Here is a 20,011-nt window from a genome sequence, read left to right on the forward strand (position 1 = left end):
AGGGTTTAGTCTCAGCTAAAACCAGCGCAGTTGAATATGAAAAAACAACCTAGTACAAGAATAGCGGCCAACTCTGCACTGCATACAGAATACTAGATCGGCAGCGTCCACGGGAAGTGCAGCAGCACTCGCCCTGCAAAAAAGCACAGCAGAAGCTTCCATATAGAGACTGATAGAAACACATACACTACAAAAGGCAGCACTCGCTGTGGCTCCAGACAGAGACAACTGCAAGTTTCTGTGGGGCTTGCTCGTTTTGAGTACGCTGTGTATTTCACTTGCACATTGACATTTCTTAATGCAAGGCATGTTTTAATATAAACATCCAGATTATAGAAAGTTTTATAACAGTAAAAACAGATCTATATGCTTAGATCTATTTTACAAGATGGCAAAGCCAGACACTGACATCAGGCTTGAAAACAGCATCTCTTATCATACAATCAAAATATTGTACATACAGAACACAGCTCGATGATTGTCAAGCTCACCAGCATAACATCCAGTCTGTCGAACCTTCAGCTTTAGAAGTTTTTTCTAGCTACAAATGAGAAACAGAAACTCATCCATCACGACAAGTGCTTCCACCCTACAGACATCTCACCAAGAGGCAAAAATGCCAAATGTGGTATTTTGGAGAGTCATATGAGAGTGCAAGACCACCTTTACTACAATACATATAAATTACATTTTTAAACTTTGGCCAAGACTTTCAACAATTAACAGATTTCTACAGATATCTCCCCTCAAACATTCTGACTTAACTGTTCAGTAGGTACACAACTAGATGAACAGAACCTCACCACTTTATTTCCAAGTATTCCAAGATTGGAAACTCTTTAAAATTATTCTTTATTTTCTTCAGAGCCATTATAATTTAAAGACATAGCTACATTTTAGAGTTAAGTCCTCTTAGATAGAAGGAATGAGAGATGCTTGTTTCAAGAGCAGGCCTTCATCACATACCACCTTGGGTCAGCCAACAGATATACTTTAAAAGCCATGTGTTCAGAAAGACAGAATGGTCTTATGAATTATTTCGATGCACTCTCTGATTTCATCCTCCTTAATCACAAGCGGTGGTGCCAGTCGAATGATATCACCATGCGTAGGTTTGGCAAGAAGTCCGTTATCACGAAGCCGCAAACACACCTTCCAGGCATCATAGTCTACAATTTAAGGAAAAAAGAAAGACGACACTTACACTACAGCAGAAAAAGTGGCACAACTGCAGCACATGGTACGTGGGGCCAGATTGTAAACTGTTTGCCACCTGGTAGTGAAAAGATAAAGTGTGTTCACAAATGAAGTGGTTACTTCCAACCATCTGATCAACTCCTTTGAATCTGAAGTGAATGTGCAAGACTGCTGCAAAACTGCAGTTTGTCTGAAGGGATTCACAAGTTTCCCTCCAGTACACCGAGTTTTGCTCCTTCACGGCTGAGTGCTTGTCTGGAGGCAGCAATAACTTTAAAACAGGGAACCACGCAAAGGGGAGGTAAGAGAACATCTGCATAGGATTTCAGATGAGGTTACACTTATGCCTGGATTTCAGTCCATCATGTGCAGGTCTTGGGAAATTACAACACCTCCCTGCAGCACTTTGTCAGCATATTCGTTACAAAAATAATTGTCTGCTCTGGCTTCCAAGAAGTTTTCTGATATAATTCAAGGTGTTAATCCCTAGAAACTTGTTCTCAGCCATTAGCTTTTTCCTTCTTTGTACCCTCCTGTATTCACTGTACTCCTCTAATTATCCTGGAACAACCAACCTCGGCCAATCCTCCCATAATCTGACAGAAACTACCTTTGCAGATGTGGCCAGTTTTCTTCAGGTGAGGAGACAAAAGGGTATTTGTTAGGAGCTAGATTCACCATCAGGTCTGAACCTTATCAAATCATAAAATAATTAAAATAATTTTTTTACAAATGTTCAGACTGACTTAGGAAAAACCACTATTTTTAATAGCACACAGTCACTTGAATAAGTTTTCAGTAGGTACTACAGCACTACAGTCAAGATCTGAACCTGAACATGAGGCCTATAAGCCATCCCCTCTACTCCATTAAGATACTTTAAATTAAAAATATTTTTTCATGCTATGATCATGCAGTTGATTATATTTCCTTACCTTTGGTTTCCCGAATTACAATTGCATTTAATAGTCCTTTTCCTCTTACAGAAGTTACAATATCAGATGGTGTCTTCATGAGCTCATTTCGTAGGATGTTACCCATTATTTCTGCATTTTTAGCCAAGTTTTCCTCCTCAATTACCTAAAGGGAAGTCAGATCTACAGTCAACCAAAGAGCACTGAATTTGTTTTATGTACCATGCCGGAACAGACGACTAATGACATTACAATTGCTGACATACAAAAGCTGTTACATCCAAAGCGTACTGCAAAGCATCTGTCCAAGCAGATTAGCATTAGGCCTTTATTCATTCATGTTTACAAGAAACAATAATCTCTTTGAAATTTTATTCTAAATTAACTGCTTTTCATTTGCCATTTATTTACAAGTAAACAGTAAACCTCTGAAGACTCAATCTGTCCAGATTCACGTATTGGGTAATGATGAGGCTTTCTGAGTGACTTGTATCAAATGCGGGCAATTACGCAGTCACGGAATAATTAAAATAGGGACTCTGGAGAAGACACTTTACTATCTTCTGTCTGAGCTCCAGTAGCATATATGTGTTATGAAGCTCACAGAGCAGTAGCCTCTGCAATATGGTATAGTAAAATAAGCCAGTTTAAAAATGTCTTTGTCGAATTAGTGAAACTATTTTACCAAATTTACATAAGTGCCTTGAAGCTTCCCCTAGATATTCTGTCATTTAAGACGTTAAGACCATAAAATACACAGAAATTAGGACACATTTCCAGTGAAGACTTCAGAATTTGTTTTGTGATCTATGCAAACACTACCAATTTTCCATTCTTACTTAAAGCTAAATTTCTACTTGTAGCATAAGATTATTTATTTAAGCATGTCAGTGTGACACACTTTTTTCTTTGGAATCCAAATCTCTGTTACAACACACAAACCTCCAGTGCTGCCATCGCAACACGGCAAGCTAATGGATTTCCTCCATATGTAGATCCATGTTCACCAGGCTTAATGGTCAGCATAACTTCATCATCACATAGTACTGCTGAGACCTAAAACGGGAAGGTCAGCCAATTCATTTACATATATATAAGCAGTAAACTTAAATACCTCTGAAGCAAACTTTTCCTCAGGGATCAGAAAGGATAATTTTCAGCCTATGGTGATAAATTACATTTACATTCCCAGCTCTGTATAGACGAGAGTGTATGTGACAATCATGTAACAGCTTAATCCCTTAAATACACTTCGCTATACTGGTAATATAAAACATCTAAAGCACAGTTGAGGGGCATTTCTCCAAACTGAATATTATTTCAAGAGCTTAAGCTTCAATACTCTGTTTAACAACTCAGAAATACCTTCAAGCAGCCAAAATAGTTCAAGGCATGTTGTAATTTCCAGACAAATCAGCAGGAATTTAAGTCACTCCAGGAGGATAAAATCAGTCATGCGGGCATGCCAAACAAGTGAAATAATGCCAGTTGTTCAGAAATTGCTTTATAATATATGTTTTAACACACATTATTATTTTTTTTCTTTACAGAATTCATCTAGAAATTAATCACAGCAAGACTGTGACAAATTACTCTCCAGAGAGAGTACAAAACACTAACCAGTAATTTCAGAATGAAAAGCTGACCACGGGACACTTAATTTCGTGACAGGATAGTATCAAACTGAAGAAAACAAAGATTACCAAATTTGTTAAATTAATTGACAATGGCCAAAACACCTAAAAAAAAATCACCAGCCTAAGAAGATGGCATCTAATAACCTCACCCTAACTGTCAAGTATCAACATAGAAAGTTCAGGATACTATATAGCCGTTTCAGCTAGAAAGGTATTATTATGTATTCCATTGTTTTCTTAGGTATCTCTCGCAGGTTGGATTATCTGGGTCACAACACAAATTACAGTTAATCTTAAAAACACTGATTTCCAAGTACAACAAACACCAGATTTATTGTTCTTCCAACTAGTAGACTTCCAGTGTTAATTACTTAAAAATCATTATTCAACAAATGGTTATTTCTTTGTTACTCACAGGATATAAGCCACCAGAAAGGGCCTTTCCAAGAAGAATTAAATCAGGTCTCACATTTTCATGGTCAACAGCTAGCATTCTCCCTGTTCTGGCTAAACCAGTCTGTACTTCATCAGCAATAAATAGAACCTTTATAGAGACAAAAATAAGAAAAATCCACACATAACAAAGAATGACTTTCATTCCCGTTCCTAACTCAGTTCAAACAATAGAGCGTTATTGCACACAGTAAGTGAAAGACCTTCCAGCTGCATTACACTAAGTACACGCAGGTACTTCCTTTACCTCCTCTAAACCTCCCGAAGACTTACATATGCTATAAAATGTGAAACTACTAACAAATGAACATACTGTCCTCTCTCTCTCTCTCTGACATCTTTAGCATATTCTTTTCTACGTAAGGCACAGTCCACATAGGGTTGGCCACTGTCCAACCAAAATCTATTTGCAATATAACAATGAGTGGGGTTTCCAAAAAGTTACGATTCGTCTATCTTTACTCCCAATGCACCATTCATACACTGACCTTTGGAAGCTTCTGAAAAATGCCATTTTGGCAACTCCACAAGTCTTGTAGTCTGATATCTAAGTATCTAAATAACTCTGAGAACCAGTATAGCTAGTTCCAAGTTTTTGATTTTGTTTTCCTAAGCTGCACTATTGTCACGTACTACTATTTGTAAAGTAGCTCTTATTTTTTTGAGGTAAGTATCACAGCAACAATAAGGGCAACTTTATTAATTATATGTCAATACCTTCCTCTGAAGGTACAGACGGAATTATGGGTAGCACTTGCAAATGAAGAATCAGAATTCTATTGGAACACTGACGACTGATTTTTAGATCAGACAGGCAAACTAAGGGAGCAAAAAGCTGTAAAACTGTGAACCTTTTTTTGTTGCTTTCCTTACACTTACAAAGGATGTGGCCTGGGCCTGTGGGAGAGGCTGAGCATATTGGTCCTGGAATAAGGCAGCATGGCAGCCTGCTTGTGAGAATTACCAGTACCCAAAGACAACTGAAGGACATGGGAATATATCTAGACACATCTCCCCACCCTTCCACAGGCACTGAATGCAAATCTAATTCAGTTGTGTCTTCACTAGCACAGAATAGAAATTACAGATCTAACACTCCGTTTGCAAAACTAAGCATTCCTTAATAGAATTCAGGCAGGACATAATATTCAGAATAGCAGTCAGGAACGTGGTATGAAACAGAATCTGAGAAAATGCCAAGCAAAAGAACAAAAAAATACAAGACCTCTGCTCTTCAGAGATCTTAGAAGAACACTCATAAGCATACAACCATTTTCTTTAGTGTTTCATTCTGTGACCCATTACGGTTACTAACTCTTGGTAGCAGTTATGCACTTCAGCAACAAGGTCCCTTGATAGCCAGGTAGAATGACTGCAGTAATTGGCTTCTGTCCCAAGAAACTTATAATGTGAAAAAGAAATCAGAAGTTAAATTAATTTAAAATAAATGCAGTTTCAAGAACATTCATTAGAAACTTAAACCAGTGACAGCAGTAAGAAACAATGAAAAATGTACACGGCTGAAAAGTACTTCCTGGTAAGGTATTGCCAGGAAAAACAAGAAGTATCCCTACCCTACCTGACTGAAAAAAAAAAAGGAAATTATTAAATAGCGTATGAAGTCCTACACCTTGCATATGAGGATGATTACAAGATATGCCAGTAAACATGGTGCACAATGTTTAAGCCACCTTGTTATAGCGAATTCCTTACATTGTGTTTTGTACAGAGGTCCCGCACTCCTGTGAGATAACCTTTGTGAGGAACAACCACACCTGCTTCACCTTGAATTGGCTCAACCATGAAAGCTGCTACGTTGGGATCTTGAAGGGCCCGCTGTAAAAATAGACACATGGATAGGAAAGAAAAAAAGGAAAAAAACTTTCACTCAGGTCAAATTTAGAAAATATAGAGATGAATACATGTAGCAGAACCTAGCTCTAACCCCGATGTTCTACCTCAAATGACAGTAGCGTATTCACATCAGGCTGAAATCCCTGAGTGCCATTTCAGTTCTAACACCAAAGCCCGTGTCACTGTTTGCCTCAAAAAATCAGCTGGTGTGCTTGCTTGGGAAGTTACAAACCTTAAAAATTGCAAACCCAGACAAGCAGATTATCGGATCAGTTCATAAATTACCTCAGAAATACACTCAGTTTTGCATTATCCCATAAAAGACAAACACTTGCTCAACACTTCCCTCAAACAAAAAGAATGGAGCCACTTCAGAACAATTTTGTCACCTTAAAGCAAAGTCCACAGCTACCTTCTTGCACCATCAAGTTCTAAAAGGTTTAGAAGTCCACGAGACTCAAGAGATATAATGATTCCCAGCATGAATTTACTACAGCTTTTCTCAGTATTGCCCCATGAACAGAACTAATTCAGTTATCGCTCTGATGGACATAGATCTAAGTTTCAGGTCTCCAGAGCATGTTCAAAGTCTCCATAAAGCTGGCTGAAAGCCACTAAATACTTACAGGGCTTTCACAATGGGCAGCCTTATGTAGGTTCAAATCTGGGTAAGCTTTTCCACTCTGCAACTATATTACACTGAGAGACCTTTGTTTCCCCTAAACAAACTCGTAGGAGGCAAGCATCTCTGTCTCAAACCCTCCAGTCTCCACAGCCAACTCACTTGCAGTAAGCAGACCAAACAGGCACAAAGGACTAATCAACTTGTCACTCACGGAGATGATGTACCCAGATGATGGAAAAGTGGCAGCGCCAACGTTCCTAGTGCTTCAGGACTACCTGTGTTTGGCCCTGCCTCCCAGGCCCCAAGTACAGCACCCTATGGCTGCTATCAAGCACCATCTACCCTTTAATATCTAAGCCCACATTATAAGAGTGGGAAATTTTAGACTAATCAAGGTCAACCCTCCCCAACAGCATGACAGGATGCATCTCAGAAAAGCCAGGGATATGCGGAATCACTACTGTTTCAGTAGCTTAAATGGAACACTAGCCTAGCACGGTTTTAAGGATGCTGTCAAACTGGAAAGACTTGTTTGCGGTGACAGGGAATTCTAGTCAACCGGTCATCCAAGAATGCACAGCATTTCTGAGAAAAGTAGGTAAAGATATTAGTTTCAGGATCCAAGTCCTGACTTTGGAATGTATACTACTGATCTGAATTCCCTTACAGTTTATCTGCTGTTCTTCATTTGTACCTTGAACTTCTTAGTGACATGGGAAATGAAACAGATTGTATGGTTCTCCTTTTACATCCTAAGGCAAAACTGAAAATCAAAACCAAAGCAGAATTTACACACATTTCCTATACATAATTTATAACATATATATTTCTTATTTATGTCTAGACACATATATCTTAATGGCAAAGCGTATGTTTCAAAGGATAAACTTCTGATTTTCCTGCCTTGTTATTTACCAAAGAGACACTATAGAGTGATTTCTTCCAAGAATACAAAAATTGTCATATACCTCAAGAGCTGGTAGGTCATTGTATGGGATTACTTCGAAACCTGGCATAAAGGGTCCAAATCCATCATAGCTGGATGGGTCAGTAGAACTAGAGATAGCAGACATTGTTCTGCCCCAGAAGTTGCCAGCTAAAAGAAAAAAAAAAAAAAAAAAAAAAAAAAAGAAGATTGTTACAAAACTGACTAAGAGCTGTAACAGTTCATAGGACATCACACTTTCCATTTGGTAAAGCATTTTAAGAGTTGTCTAACATTAGCATACTAGCATCCTTCTGCCAATTGTTTGCATTTTACATTGACGCCATAAATACATTGTGTTGCTATATCAAAAGCACATACCACAACCATATATGACCTGGCAAGTATACAAAATGGTTTCCATAAGCTTTGTTAGTAGTCTGAAAAATCGAAAATAACGCAGGAAGATAACATCCTTTTAAGGACGATGTACAGTTTTTACATAAATATTACTCATTAAATGCGCGGGGGCGGGGGGGGGGGGGGGGGGGAGTAAACACCACCCAGAATTTAGGCCCTAAAAATAAAGCTTCCAGTAAGTCTAAATCAAAAAAAAATATACTTCTGTGTATTTCAAAGTTCCAGGAGAACTCATTCATATTCATAAAAATATTGTACTATTCCATATAGAAACATCAGTTAAAATGTCTAGGAACCAACTATCACCAGGACTATGACATATTCATTTTAATATTTCTGTTAAATCAACAGTCTCAGCTAATCAGTAAGGTGCTTAATAAGACTAAGGAAGATTATGGGTTCAACGCCTTCACAGCATTACAAGCCTCTTCTTTCCCCCACCAATTTCTTGTGTAACTGTGATCCCAGGGGCAGAGGATGTTCTCAATCTGCAGGAAATCCTGCAGTCACTTGTTACTGACATAGCGGGCTCGAGGCACCCCTTCCTTCCCATCGCCAATGTAAATAGCATTACACTGTTCACCATAGCAATGTCTCCTAGCAGAACATCCCTGCCGTGCTTTGCTGAGTCACAGGCTTACCACCTCAAGGTGATATTAGCGCAATCGACTGTATCCTGAAACAAAGCCCTGAAGACTGAATTACATGAAGCAGAGCAGTCTATCTGCTGATGGCTGCTGTTTCCACCGTGGCACTCCAGTCTCCGTATCAGCCCACTGTCACGCACAGAATCTATGTTAAGTTCTCTGGACTGATGTCTAAAGCCATTTTTTGTTTTAACCCTAGCTACCCAAGAGAGATTTTTTTTCATGCCAAAATGTTGGCTTCTGATAAGAGGATTATTATTTTCTTCCAACTCCTTGGCACATAATTAAATATTGTGGTTAAGGAGATGGGATCATAATAATGGAGAGCATACCCAGTTTATCAAGATGGGAAAGCACTTACTAAAAGTTAATTGACTGAACAGCAAAGCAAAAAATATATGGAAGAGAAAAAGGGAAGAATATAGTTGTTCAAAGAATTCCCAGAAGAAGAAAAAAAAAAGTACCTAATTGGTCCTAGAAACCATAATGCAATATTCAACTATGAATTTCAAATTATAGATGCTGTCCAATGACAGTTTATGGTTCAGCTACTATATGTACCAGCAGTCAATAGTATTTGCAGCTGTAGCAATTTAAAAAAAAAGTCAATATTTGAGTAGTAAGCTTTATTCTGGAAGGTTTTATAAAATACAAAACCATTGAAAAACATTAGAATTGACAAAAATATTTCACCTATAACCAAAGAACACCAAATGTAAGTTAGTTGAATTAGACATAATTTTTAGGTTTTTATTTTTAGCAAAGCACAGTAGTCTTTTCAGGGGCACGTTAACTTCTCCTTGTTACAGAGCCAAGCAGAGCAGGCAATAACTGGAGGAAGTATACCATGTCTATAATCAGGACTTTCCAGGGCCCCATATTTACTTTAGCAGTATTGCTTTTACTTTCATTATATGATCAAGGCTACAATATGGCTTTACTGGGTTAATGCCAACTTCTGGAAGACCTTAAGGATGCAGAAGAAAACCACTGGTAGAGAAAGCCTAAGAGGGAAGCAGGCTTAACCCAAATGTGGAATCAATGAGAGGGGTGGCAGTAATTAGAGGAATGAATTCAAGAGAAAGGTATATAAAAATCAACCAATTAGGAATAAAAAGATACTGTACTTTAAAACCCAAGCAGCAGTTAAAAGATCATGGAGGACTCAGTCACTGCCAATTTTTGACAACTAAAAAGGATAAGTAGTACAAATAAGGTCCACTTTATATTTTCAATTGCTGTTTATAAAGCTTTATAAGCCACCTTATTAACTATGGTTTCCTTTCCGGATTTAAGTTCGTGGTTGCATTTCCCTTGCAAAAACAGACGTCACCAGCAGCTCCTGGCAAAGCACAACCATCCTCTTGATGCATACACCCCTCACAAGGGAGAGGATCTGAAATTAATTTGTCATAGGAATACATATTCATATCTCTTGCTTTTACAATCACTTCTGTTAAGATCATATGCGTTTCTTAAAGGACATTACATTTTTTAAAATGTTTATAATCCATTGTAACAATTTAAGGTTAAAATCAAACAGCCAGAAGCACACACAGAATATTTCGTCAACAGCATATATTTAAGACTGGACTTCACAATTTAGAAGAAGGCACTTAGAGAGACCTTAAGGTCCTGCAAAGACTGTTGTAGCCATAACAGTAGGTTTTATCAGAATCACCAGCTGCAGATACAAATACAACATAACCTGTTAATAGATTGACATCTTAGCTTACATTATTAAAATGTCAGAGGTTAGAGAGACTTTCAACAGACTTGCTTCAGTGAAAAAATTAAACATTAAGAATACTGCAGTGATCACTACAGCTATAGGAGAAGAGTGCTACAGCTAGTGTCTAGAGCTCTCTTCCTCCTCAATACCTCAACTCATAACATGCACTTTACATACCTGCAAAAATAATTTTTGCTTTGTATTTTGGAATTCCTTTCACAGTGTATGCCCATTTCCGAGCCAATTTACAGGCAGTTTCTCCAGCTTCCACTCCTAAAACATAAAGCAACACCATTATCACACTTGTATATGAGACAGGCCATTGATGCAGTACCAAATGTTACAAAACTGTTGAATCTCACAGACAAGAAACAAAATGGAAATAAAATTCTTTATTTACCTGTGTTCATTGGAAGGACTTTGTTATAATTGAACATTTTAGTGACAAACTCCTCGTATTCACCAAGTACATCATTGTAGAATGCTCTGGACGTAAGGGTCAGTTTTTCAGACTGAGCTTTCAGAGCGTTGACGATCTTTGGGTGACAGTGGCCTTGATTAACAGCACTGTAAGCACTCAGAAAGTCAAAATACTTTCTACCTTCAACATCCCACACATAAACACCTAGGAAAACAAAGGTATGGTCAATACACAAAATAAAAGAAGACATTAGATAACAGTAAATGGTATAAGCTAAGAGCTGCAACACAACATGGTCAGATATAAATGGTATTCTTGTTATTCCTTAGGGCATACCTGAAAGGCCCTCTAACTAGAAAATAATCAGTTGACAAGGAAAGCATGAGCAACAAACTAGTACAGTACAAATAAATGCCCAATGAGGAATCAAGAAAAGAAGCGCACCCCATATAAAGCTGCCATTCCACTAAGTTAGTAAGTAATATCAGAATATTACTTCCTCTCCAAGTCCCTGTTTTGGGTCCTAAGAAGTAGATAGAGAAGAATACTTTTGTAAGAGAATTAATAAGAATTGGTGGTCATAAAAGAAAGGACAAAACCAACAGAACCCAAATAGTCTCAAAACTTAAGGGACTGACAGCTCTGAGCTGTCAAAACGTGTACTGATAAAGAAAAACTACTGGATCCCTGCACTGATAGCATTTCAATATAAACACATAGAATTTAACCTGCAGAGCACAAAAGCCCCTTAAACATAATTAAAGACCAGAGTAAGTTTAAATTAAGCAATAATACAGCAGCAGTACACAAGGACTTAAATAAGGTTCCAATGCACCTTTTCATGTTCACATTAACATTAAGCCTCTCCACACAAGGTAACAGAAGACACAAAGTTTCAAGCAACTTTCTTGCTCAGTTATTCTGAATTACGAAGATTACTAGAACTTAGACTTCTATTTAGATAAAACATTTTAGAGAGAGAGTACAATTTCCATCAGGCAGCCTTACGCATAATGATCCAGTTCTCTGACAGGAAATTAGCTGTCTTTATCTCATCAATTATCTCAGTCCCACCCACCCCACCCCAAAAAAAACCCCCAAAATTCAAAACTTGATTAGATCAAAATCATTATGCCGTGATCCCATCCCATCTACACACACACACCTTCCCTTCTACACCACCCGGGGAAACCTAAATAAAATACCTTTTCCTTTTTCCAGGGCAACAGGTAGTGGGTGATAATTGTGGGCACCATATTTAGCCTCACGTTCAAATATGTAATCAGAAGATGGAGGGCCTTGAACCGTTTTTTTCGTAGCAACTGAGGCAGCAGAACTCAGTGAAGTATGAACACCACGACAGAGAACAGCAATGCTCTGAGAGCGGGTTAGCTTGGAAAACATTATTGACTTCAGGTATGCCGCTACAGATCTGGATGGGAGGGAAAAAAAAGAAGTTAATAATTAGCACTAAGAATACTTCAGAAGAAATGTATGGTGTGACTGAAGTGTTTTTACTGCCAGGATTACAGGTTTCTCAACTCTTCTGCAATTCAGTCAAGAAAGGTTATATGAAGTATACATGAATGCGGTACTAACTTCAAGTAAGTATTTTTTTCTATTTTAACATACACTCACAGTAATGAGTACAAATGACTCGCCAAGTCTATAAACTAGTCACATAATTTTTCCTGTAAGTGTTCCTTTTTCACTGTGCCTTAAATTGTGTCTGGATTTATTAATACAAACTACAATAAGAAAGTTAAGTTTATCAAGCTTCTTGTGCTACTGAAATGTCTTTTGCCTCTCCATGAGACAAATCTTGTCACAAAATGAGAAAGTAAATAATCTAATACTGGACAGAAGCACCTGACCCAAACGATATTTAGCTGATAATATTCTCAAATTTGATAAAGGACTGGTTAGTTTTAACTGAGGTCAGCTTTAAGAACCAAAATTTGTGACTTTTTAATATAAATTGCACTCTTGATTTTTAAAATGTTGCCACGTACACATAAAGCACTCACTGATAGTAGCATTTTAAGACCATCAAAAAATAGACGGAAAGTAATACCATGCCAGATACTAACGATCATTATAGCACCCTGTATTTTCTTAGTAAAACTGAGTTGGCATTTTAAAAGCTGTTCAAGCAATCTCTCCTCACAGCACCAAACACTGGGAAGAGCAGAGAGCCACCAAGGAAACAACGATCGCTTTAGCAAGACCAAGAGTGGTCAAAGCTCAAGCTTCTAGTCTTGCAGAACATCACACATATGAACTGGCAAAAGGTACTAGCCCAGAAGGAAGATCGCAGATTACAAGAAGTACTCTGATTATCAAATGCAGCCTCCTTTGTAACGTATTCCACAGCAAACTGAAGAGCTAAGCAGCCTTGACACTGCTGCACTACCTAAGAACAAAAGCATACCGTAAAACTTAAGCAAAATATTTTTATTAAGTATCAACAGGAGAATGCAGGAATGGTTTACACAAGGGTGTAATTGTTATTTCAGGATGCTGGCAGAGACAGAAATATTACGTCACGAATTTATTCTAAACTTATTTTGGAAAAGATCTGCACACTAGATGTGTCACCTTAAACAGAAAGGCATTTCTTTCAGCAGACTCCTCAGGTCCTCGCTTATAAGCAAAGCCAGAAGACTACTTTCTGCATCTACCAAAATCCAAGTCTTTAGGAAGAGTCAATAGTCTCCATTCCAGCACGACATGAATGGCTTCTTCACAGCCCTGGGCATTTTACCAGCTATTATCAATGCTGTTAAATATTAGGCATTTATGTTAATACAAACAAAAAAAGACAAATACTTCTCCATGCATGAAATATTTTTGACAGAAACTCAGCTCAGCTCAAAACCACTCAAAATTACAATTTGCTTAACTGCTAAAATTGAATTGGTCTGTGCCACCCTGACCCCTGGCACATCTCCACGGCAGAGCAGTTAATTCTGTAACAAGCTTCTATATGTTTGGAGATTTTCCAGACATTCTTGAAATGGAAGCCATAAAAAAAATTAAACTCTCATCTACCCTGTATCAGAGCACTACCTCTCTGCATGAAGAGTTACAGACCACCAATTTGAGGTTGGCTATTACTTCTTTCAGGTTTAAAAATTTCTGATGAAGATTTTCCAAAGGGCTTTGCCCTCCATGAGGAGAAATACCCTGCAAACTACGCTAGTGAGGCCACATAATTTTAATCTCCCGAGGCATGGGAGATTACAGAGTAAGGCTGAGTGAAGCTGAGAGTTATGAATGCATCTGGAGGTAAAAGGTGAAGAAAAATTTCGTTTTGATGATCAGCAAGACAAGATGAACAGAAATTTCAGGAAGAAGGATGGGCACAGCAAGGGGGGCTGCAGGGAGAAACACAAAAACAGAAAAAACCCAAACTTATTACCAACTGTGAGGAAGTGAGAAATATGATCATGCCCTGCAGCATGCAGTACCAGAATCAGAAGCCAGGGCACTTCACCAAGTGGAAAAGGTCTTGCATCAGAATAGAAAAGCTACTTAAAGCACAGCTGCAAAACATACTTGAACAACTTTGCTCAACTGTTGTGCAAGAATATCCTGATAAGAGCACTGCGCCTGCAGACCTCACGGGTAAACTCAGTGATTGTATCTACCCAATCCGTGACATACACTGAAACACACCCCAAGGTAAATGGCATACATTATCAAATACATAAAACACACTCAGATTCATGTTGATATAGCATAGAAGAACCTGTGCCACACCGCAGCCTTTACCAACTGAACACAAAAGGGGGTGAACAAACGCTCAAGAGGACAAGCTATAGCAGGAGAGGTATCAGTCTGGACACTCCAAGGTACCTTTTCAGACTAGCAACCCACCAGAAACAGCTCGGGACCTAGACTGGCAAACAAGAGCAGGAAAACCAGCGGTGAAATACCAGCCCCCTCTCTCCATCCCCCGGCCAAGGCCATGGCAAAGGCGGTATCCTCGGGGCACCGCCACGGACGGGAGCAGGGCTGACAACGGGCACAGAGGCAAAGGTGACTCCCTGGCGGCTCGGCCTGCCCACCCCTCGGCGCCAGGCTGTCACAGCCCCGGCTCCCCGCACAGCGACAGCGCTGGGGCGGGCGGGCAGGCGGTGGCCCGGCCCCGCAGCGGGCCTGGCCCCCTCTGCGGCCAGGTGCTCCCGGCCCCGCCGCGGGGCAGCCCGACCCCCCCGTTCGCCTCGGCGAAGGGGCCTGCTGCGGCCTTGCCCGCAGAGCCGGCCCCGCCCGCGCAGCCGCTGTCCCGCCACCGCCGCGGGCCGGAAACCGGGGCAAGGCGACCCCGCGGCATGGCGGGAGTCAGAAATCGCCCCCGCGGGCTGGGCCGCCCCCGTCGCGCTGTACCTGCCGGCCGCCGCTGCTGCTGCTTCTCTGCCCGGAGCCCGCGGCGAAGAGGCGGGGGCGGCCCGCGGCAACTGTCACCGCGCCTCGCCCCGCGGCACGCCACGCCCTTTCCCGATGACGTCACGCCCTCGCCGCCGCTGATTGGCTACCGCCGCAGATTGGCCATCTCCACCCCCGCGTCCCCCCACTCCCCGTGCGGCAGCACCGGCCCTCCCGTCCGCGGCCGCCTCCCATTGGTCGGGCCGCTCCCGATTGGCGAGTACATCCCGCGCTCAGCCAATCAGAATGGGATGTCGGCACACACGCGCGTCAGGGCCCCGCCCCGGCTGGCTTTCTCCCCTTAGAGCGGCAGCCTCGCTCCTTCCCTCAGACCGGGGCGGCCGGCCCCGGCCGGGCCCCGCTCGCCTCTACCGAACTGAGCCTTGGGGGCAATTTCTGCAGCCATAGACAACCCCCGCTTGGCAGGCTGAAGCCCCCGGCCCTGCGAGATCCGTGGAGATCCGAACGCCCTCCCGCCGGATGTCACCGCCCAGCCGGCGCCTCTATAGAGCCGGTCGGCCCTTGGCCGCGCTTGCCCCCGTCCGGGATGCTGCTGTAGAAAAGGGCGAGCAGGGTAAAAAAAATTGAGAGGGACTGGGAAGAAATTAGCGGAGATGGAAAGTTTGTAGGATGGTTGTGGTAACTCTCCCAGCTGGCTGCTGCTCGCTGTCCTGCATGGGTCGTGGCGTCTGCTGCTCCTTGCTGCCCTGGTATTCTACGAGAAGCGCTACTGTGAGGATAGTATAAGCCAGTCGTCTTCTTTCTCTTCATAAGAGCTGTGCATGAGCTTATTCCTTCTCTTTTTTTATTTTTATATATATTTGATAGTCTGCAGCTTATAAAAAATAATAGTCAGTCATTCACTAAGTTTGCTAATTAATTTCTTATGTCGCTCCTGTGCCAACTGTTTCCTGCTTACGTGTGGAATGCACCAAACTTCTTCCACAGCTCCTCCAGCACGGTACCGTGCCAGGAACAGGCCGCTGGTCTCTGCCGGCAGCCTGGCATTGACAGAGCCCTGGTCTTCACACCCTGCTGCCTTCGGAGGGCGGGAGGTGTGTGGGCAGAGAGCTGCGCTGCAGGAGGGCCCGGCGTGCTCTTACACAGAGCCTCCAGCTGGGAGCCAGCAGGTGAGCAGGGGCAGGCTGCAACTAGCCAGCGCAACCCTGACCTTTCCCCAGGCTGAATTACACTTGGAGAGCGTGTTGTAACGAGAAAACCCGGACATTTACAAGGAACTGTGAGGTATATTTGATAGATACATGCTAGTTTTAATCCAAAAGAAAAACACAGAGACTATTTCACTTTTTATCTTACTCACCTCGCTAGGGAGGAAAAAAACCCAAAAAAGCTCAGTCTTAGCAGTGATGACTTCTGGGTGGCTCTTGCTTTTTGTTCATAAATTGTCCTGACAAGTTTATCAATGCTGGAAAAGAGTTTATTTTTTCCACAAAGAAAACACGGTCTCCTAGGTTGACAGTACAGAGAATTTGCATATCTTCCCTGCACTATAGCAACCCTACATTTGAAAATATTCCTGAATCTTGTCATACCTTCTAACCAAATTGCTCAAACCTTGGATGTCAGGGAGCAGCATTGCTTATGTGTTCGGAGAACAACACCCTCAGAGGAAATTTTCCCAGCGTGCAGTCAGCTTGATGCAGTGAGGGTTGGGGGTAAAACAGATGATACTGTGCTCTTTAAATACATTTATAGTTAGGCTCTATTTGCTAATATATTTATGTCTCCTACTAGCCTATTTCTGCCAATGAATCGTGCCCTATATCTGCTGCCAAAGTTTAACACATAAAGCACCAAAAGGTTGTGCCTGAGGTGCTAAATTGCAAAACACATTTGACAGTCATGTCTGTTGAATGAATACATGGTTGTACTGTGCCAAGTTTCTTAAGTCCAGAAGCAGTTACTATCTAGGATCTATTGAAACCCCTTTTTTTTCTAGTTAAAGGTATGATTTTTTGTGAAACACCTAAAATTTTAAGGCTGAAAATAAGCAATAATTGAGTATTATACTTGATCCCAGTTCATCTCTGGTGTAAGGAAAAAAATTAGTGATTGATTTTTTGTCATACGCTCACGTGTCTTAAATAGCCTGGATGGACACGGGCCAAGATTTGCAATCTGAGATCGATGGGATTTTCCTGGGTAAGAAATGCAGGTTTACACATCCCTCTTTTTTTTTTTTTAACTATGGTATTTCATTAGTGTGGTAGCCAGCTTATCTGCTTGCTGAAGTCATGCTAATGATGTCTTCTACCTATGTAGCCACAAAAAGAAGATACTGGGAGCTACAATCTTTTCATCTTTCATAGACTGAGTTCTCACTCAACTCAAGACCAGCCTCTTACCCACCTTTAAATGCTGGTTTTCTCAAGGACACCTCCAATTGTCTTAGTTTCATCCAGCCATGCATTTTTCAGAGGAAACAGAAAAATATAATAAACGATTAAATAGCACCTGTCACATGAGGAAAAGATACATCTGAAAAATTAAAGAATGCAAACTAAAGGCAGCCAAGATCAATTGCTGAAGTGCTGAATCTGGGGTTCTATGGAGCTAGAGCCATACTGCCCTGAGAGGTGCTTTCTGAAGCCAGGTATCCAGCCTCACTCCCAGGAAAACAGTCACCATGTACCCAAGTAAACACTGCAGATTCCTGTGCAGAGTCTCAAAAACAAACAAGCAAACAAACAAATAAACCTTAAGCAAGAAAGGGCTTGATTTCTTTCGGATTCTGCAGGGCCTAGAAGAAGACAAAAAAAAGTTTTATCTGCTCAAATACAGACATAATGAGTGTATCGATACTAAATGTAAATGTATTCTTTAAAGCTGGTATGGACTGTTTCTGAGATTAGAAAATTATGACTGTGAAATAACTCTCAACTGGAATCTAATTATTCAACATGCGAGAGAGAGTGACTTCAAACCCCTACTTCATGTAAGCTTGATCAGTTTTCTGTAGGATCAGTGTAGTCCTGCTGTGCCTCACTTTCTTCCTCCTTCATTTTCAGCATAACCAAGACACAGAGAATACCCACTTTCCTTCTTTAAATGCTATGAAGTTGGAATTTTAAATTGTTCACATTGTTCACTGTGGCAACTATTACTATAGATCTTGAAGCAGTTGCTCCCAGCTAGATGTAGTAGTTCCTGTGATTTAAAAAAGGAAAGCAGAAGCTTAATGTGTACTACTTAGTTACCTGTAGATACCTAAAAGACTCCACATGACAGTAACCAAAACATGAAAAACAGAAGACATGAAATTTTCACGTGTTATAGTAATTTACCCTACAGAAAAGAAGAAAATCTTGACCTACTTGAGGAGAAAGGGCTATTATATTCATTCTGCTTATACAGAAAATAGAGTGTGACATGTGAGTAAACCATAAAGTTATAAGAAGGAACAAGTTAAGTCATGCCAGTTGTTAGGAGTAATTCTGCAGCTCTGTCTGGCAGAAATGCTCATTGATGTCGTCGGGAATTAGGCATGTGAAGAGACTGAGGAATTGCATCCCAGTTATTGTGGTTATTTAGAGGTAGGGCCAATACAAGGGAATTACAGTCTTGGCCTCCTAAGTCAGTACAGCTGCACAGCGTACAGCTCAGCGTGCTCCCGGGATTAACGTGCTGCTCGTGGGAGCTGCTGAAGGCACTGGTGCAGTGGCAGGGTTGCAGTACCCTTTCTTGAGTTTAGCAGTGTCTTAGGTCTCCTGCAGTAAGTGTTCACAGTGCCTCAATAGCCAATGTTTAGGCACGCAGAACCAGTGTTCAATTCTTCGATGGCTTGGTAGTTTCTTACGCAGCTCAGAGGAAGAGTTTCTCACCGCAGAGTGAGACCCAGACCAGTCAGCAGGTTGGATATGGAGTTTATCCAAGTCATGAGGCTCAAGGTGCAAGTTCATAATTAGCTAAAACCAACACAAGGCTACAGAGACTGCAGAAAGACAGTCCCACCGCTCTTCCCATCCCTAAGAAAGCCACAAGGGGGGCTTCACCCTTTCTCCTCTTGTTGAAACTGTGCTGACACTCAGCAAATAAATTAACGCTTCTCTGAGCTAAAAGCAGATTTTAAGGAAAACCTAGCAGTTAGCATATTGCCCTGGAGAGCTCAACCTACAGTCCCAGTCTGACAGCTGACCCGGTACTTCATACCAAACAGCTTTCTGAGAAGAGTGTGATGGTGTCACGTACTGTACAGGCCAACCTTCCAGATGCTCGTGTCATCTGAGCGAGGATCGACAAGGTAACAGTACACAGTGGTGAGACTCTTGTAACATGTGTACTTGTGAGTACACTCAGGGAGACACATGCCATGTCACGTTTCTCGGTTTGTCCGCTGTTACCAAACATACACAGGGGTAAGACTTTTCTATGGCAGATGTCTGCTGTTTGAAAACATATGTCTGGAAAAAACCCAAGAAGAAGATGAAGGGGCTTTATTACTATGGTGATAAGATACCACTGGATAGATGGGTGATCTCAGGAATTTTCCACTTGTACACTTCAGTCTTTCATTTTCATCAGTGAGAATTGAAGTTCATGCTGATTTTTGATAATGCCTTATATAGAAAAATCACTTTCCATGGCCCATATTTGTGTTATTCTCGTTATTTACTGACAGAAGAATTATCCATTAAGACATTTCTTGCAGAACAAGAAACTTTAGTCTTTCCTGCAGCACAGCTAGAATATTGTACAGTGCAACGTGTCAGAACATAGGGGCAACAAATTGTAATGCAT

At 41.0% G+C, this 20,011-nt stretch overlaps 1 protein-coding gene across 2 annotated transcripts; it reads right to left on the minus strand.

Moving 5' to 3' along the window:
• Positions 1–916: 916 nt before the first annotated feature.
• OAT (ornithine aminotransferase) lies at positions 917–12,229 on the minus strand (the record flags this gene model as incomplete). 2 transcript variants are annotated; one of them, XM_082002538.1, is made up of 9 exons in its annotated part: positions 917–1,169; positions 2,133–2,277; positions 3,054–3,167; positions 4,164–4,292; positions 5,915–6,037; positions 7,649–7,776; positions 10,582–10,677; positions 10,805–11,029; positions 12,031–12,229. In XM_082002538.1, 9 exons carry the CDS (start codon positions 12,227–12,229, stop codon positions 1,009–1,011), a joined length of 1,320 nt encoding a protein of 439 aa, XP_081858664.1. In that variant the 3' UTR covers positions 917–1,008. The 2 variants fall into 2 exon arrangements, with proteins under 2 accessions (XP_081858664.1, XP_081858665.1); XM_082002539.1 differs by lacking the exons at positions 10,582–10,677; positions 10,805–11,029.
• Positions 12,230–20,011: the final 7,782 nt, after the last annotated feature.

Source organism: Phaethon aethereus (genome assembly GCF_964289735.1).
Source record: "Phaethon aethereus genome assembly, chromosome: 7".
In the NCBI taxonomy this organism is placed as follows: domain Eukaryota; kingdom Metazoa; phylum Chordata; class Aves; order Phaethontiformes; family Phaethontidae; genus Phaethon; species Phaethon aethereus.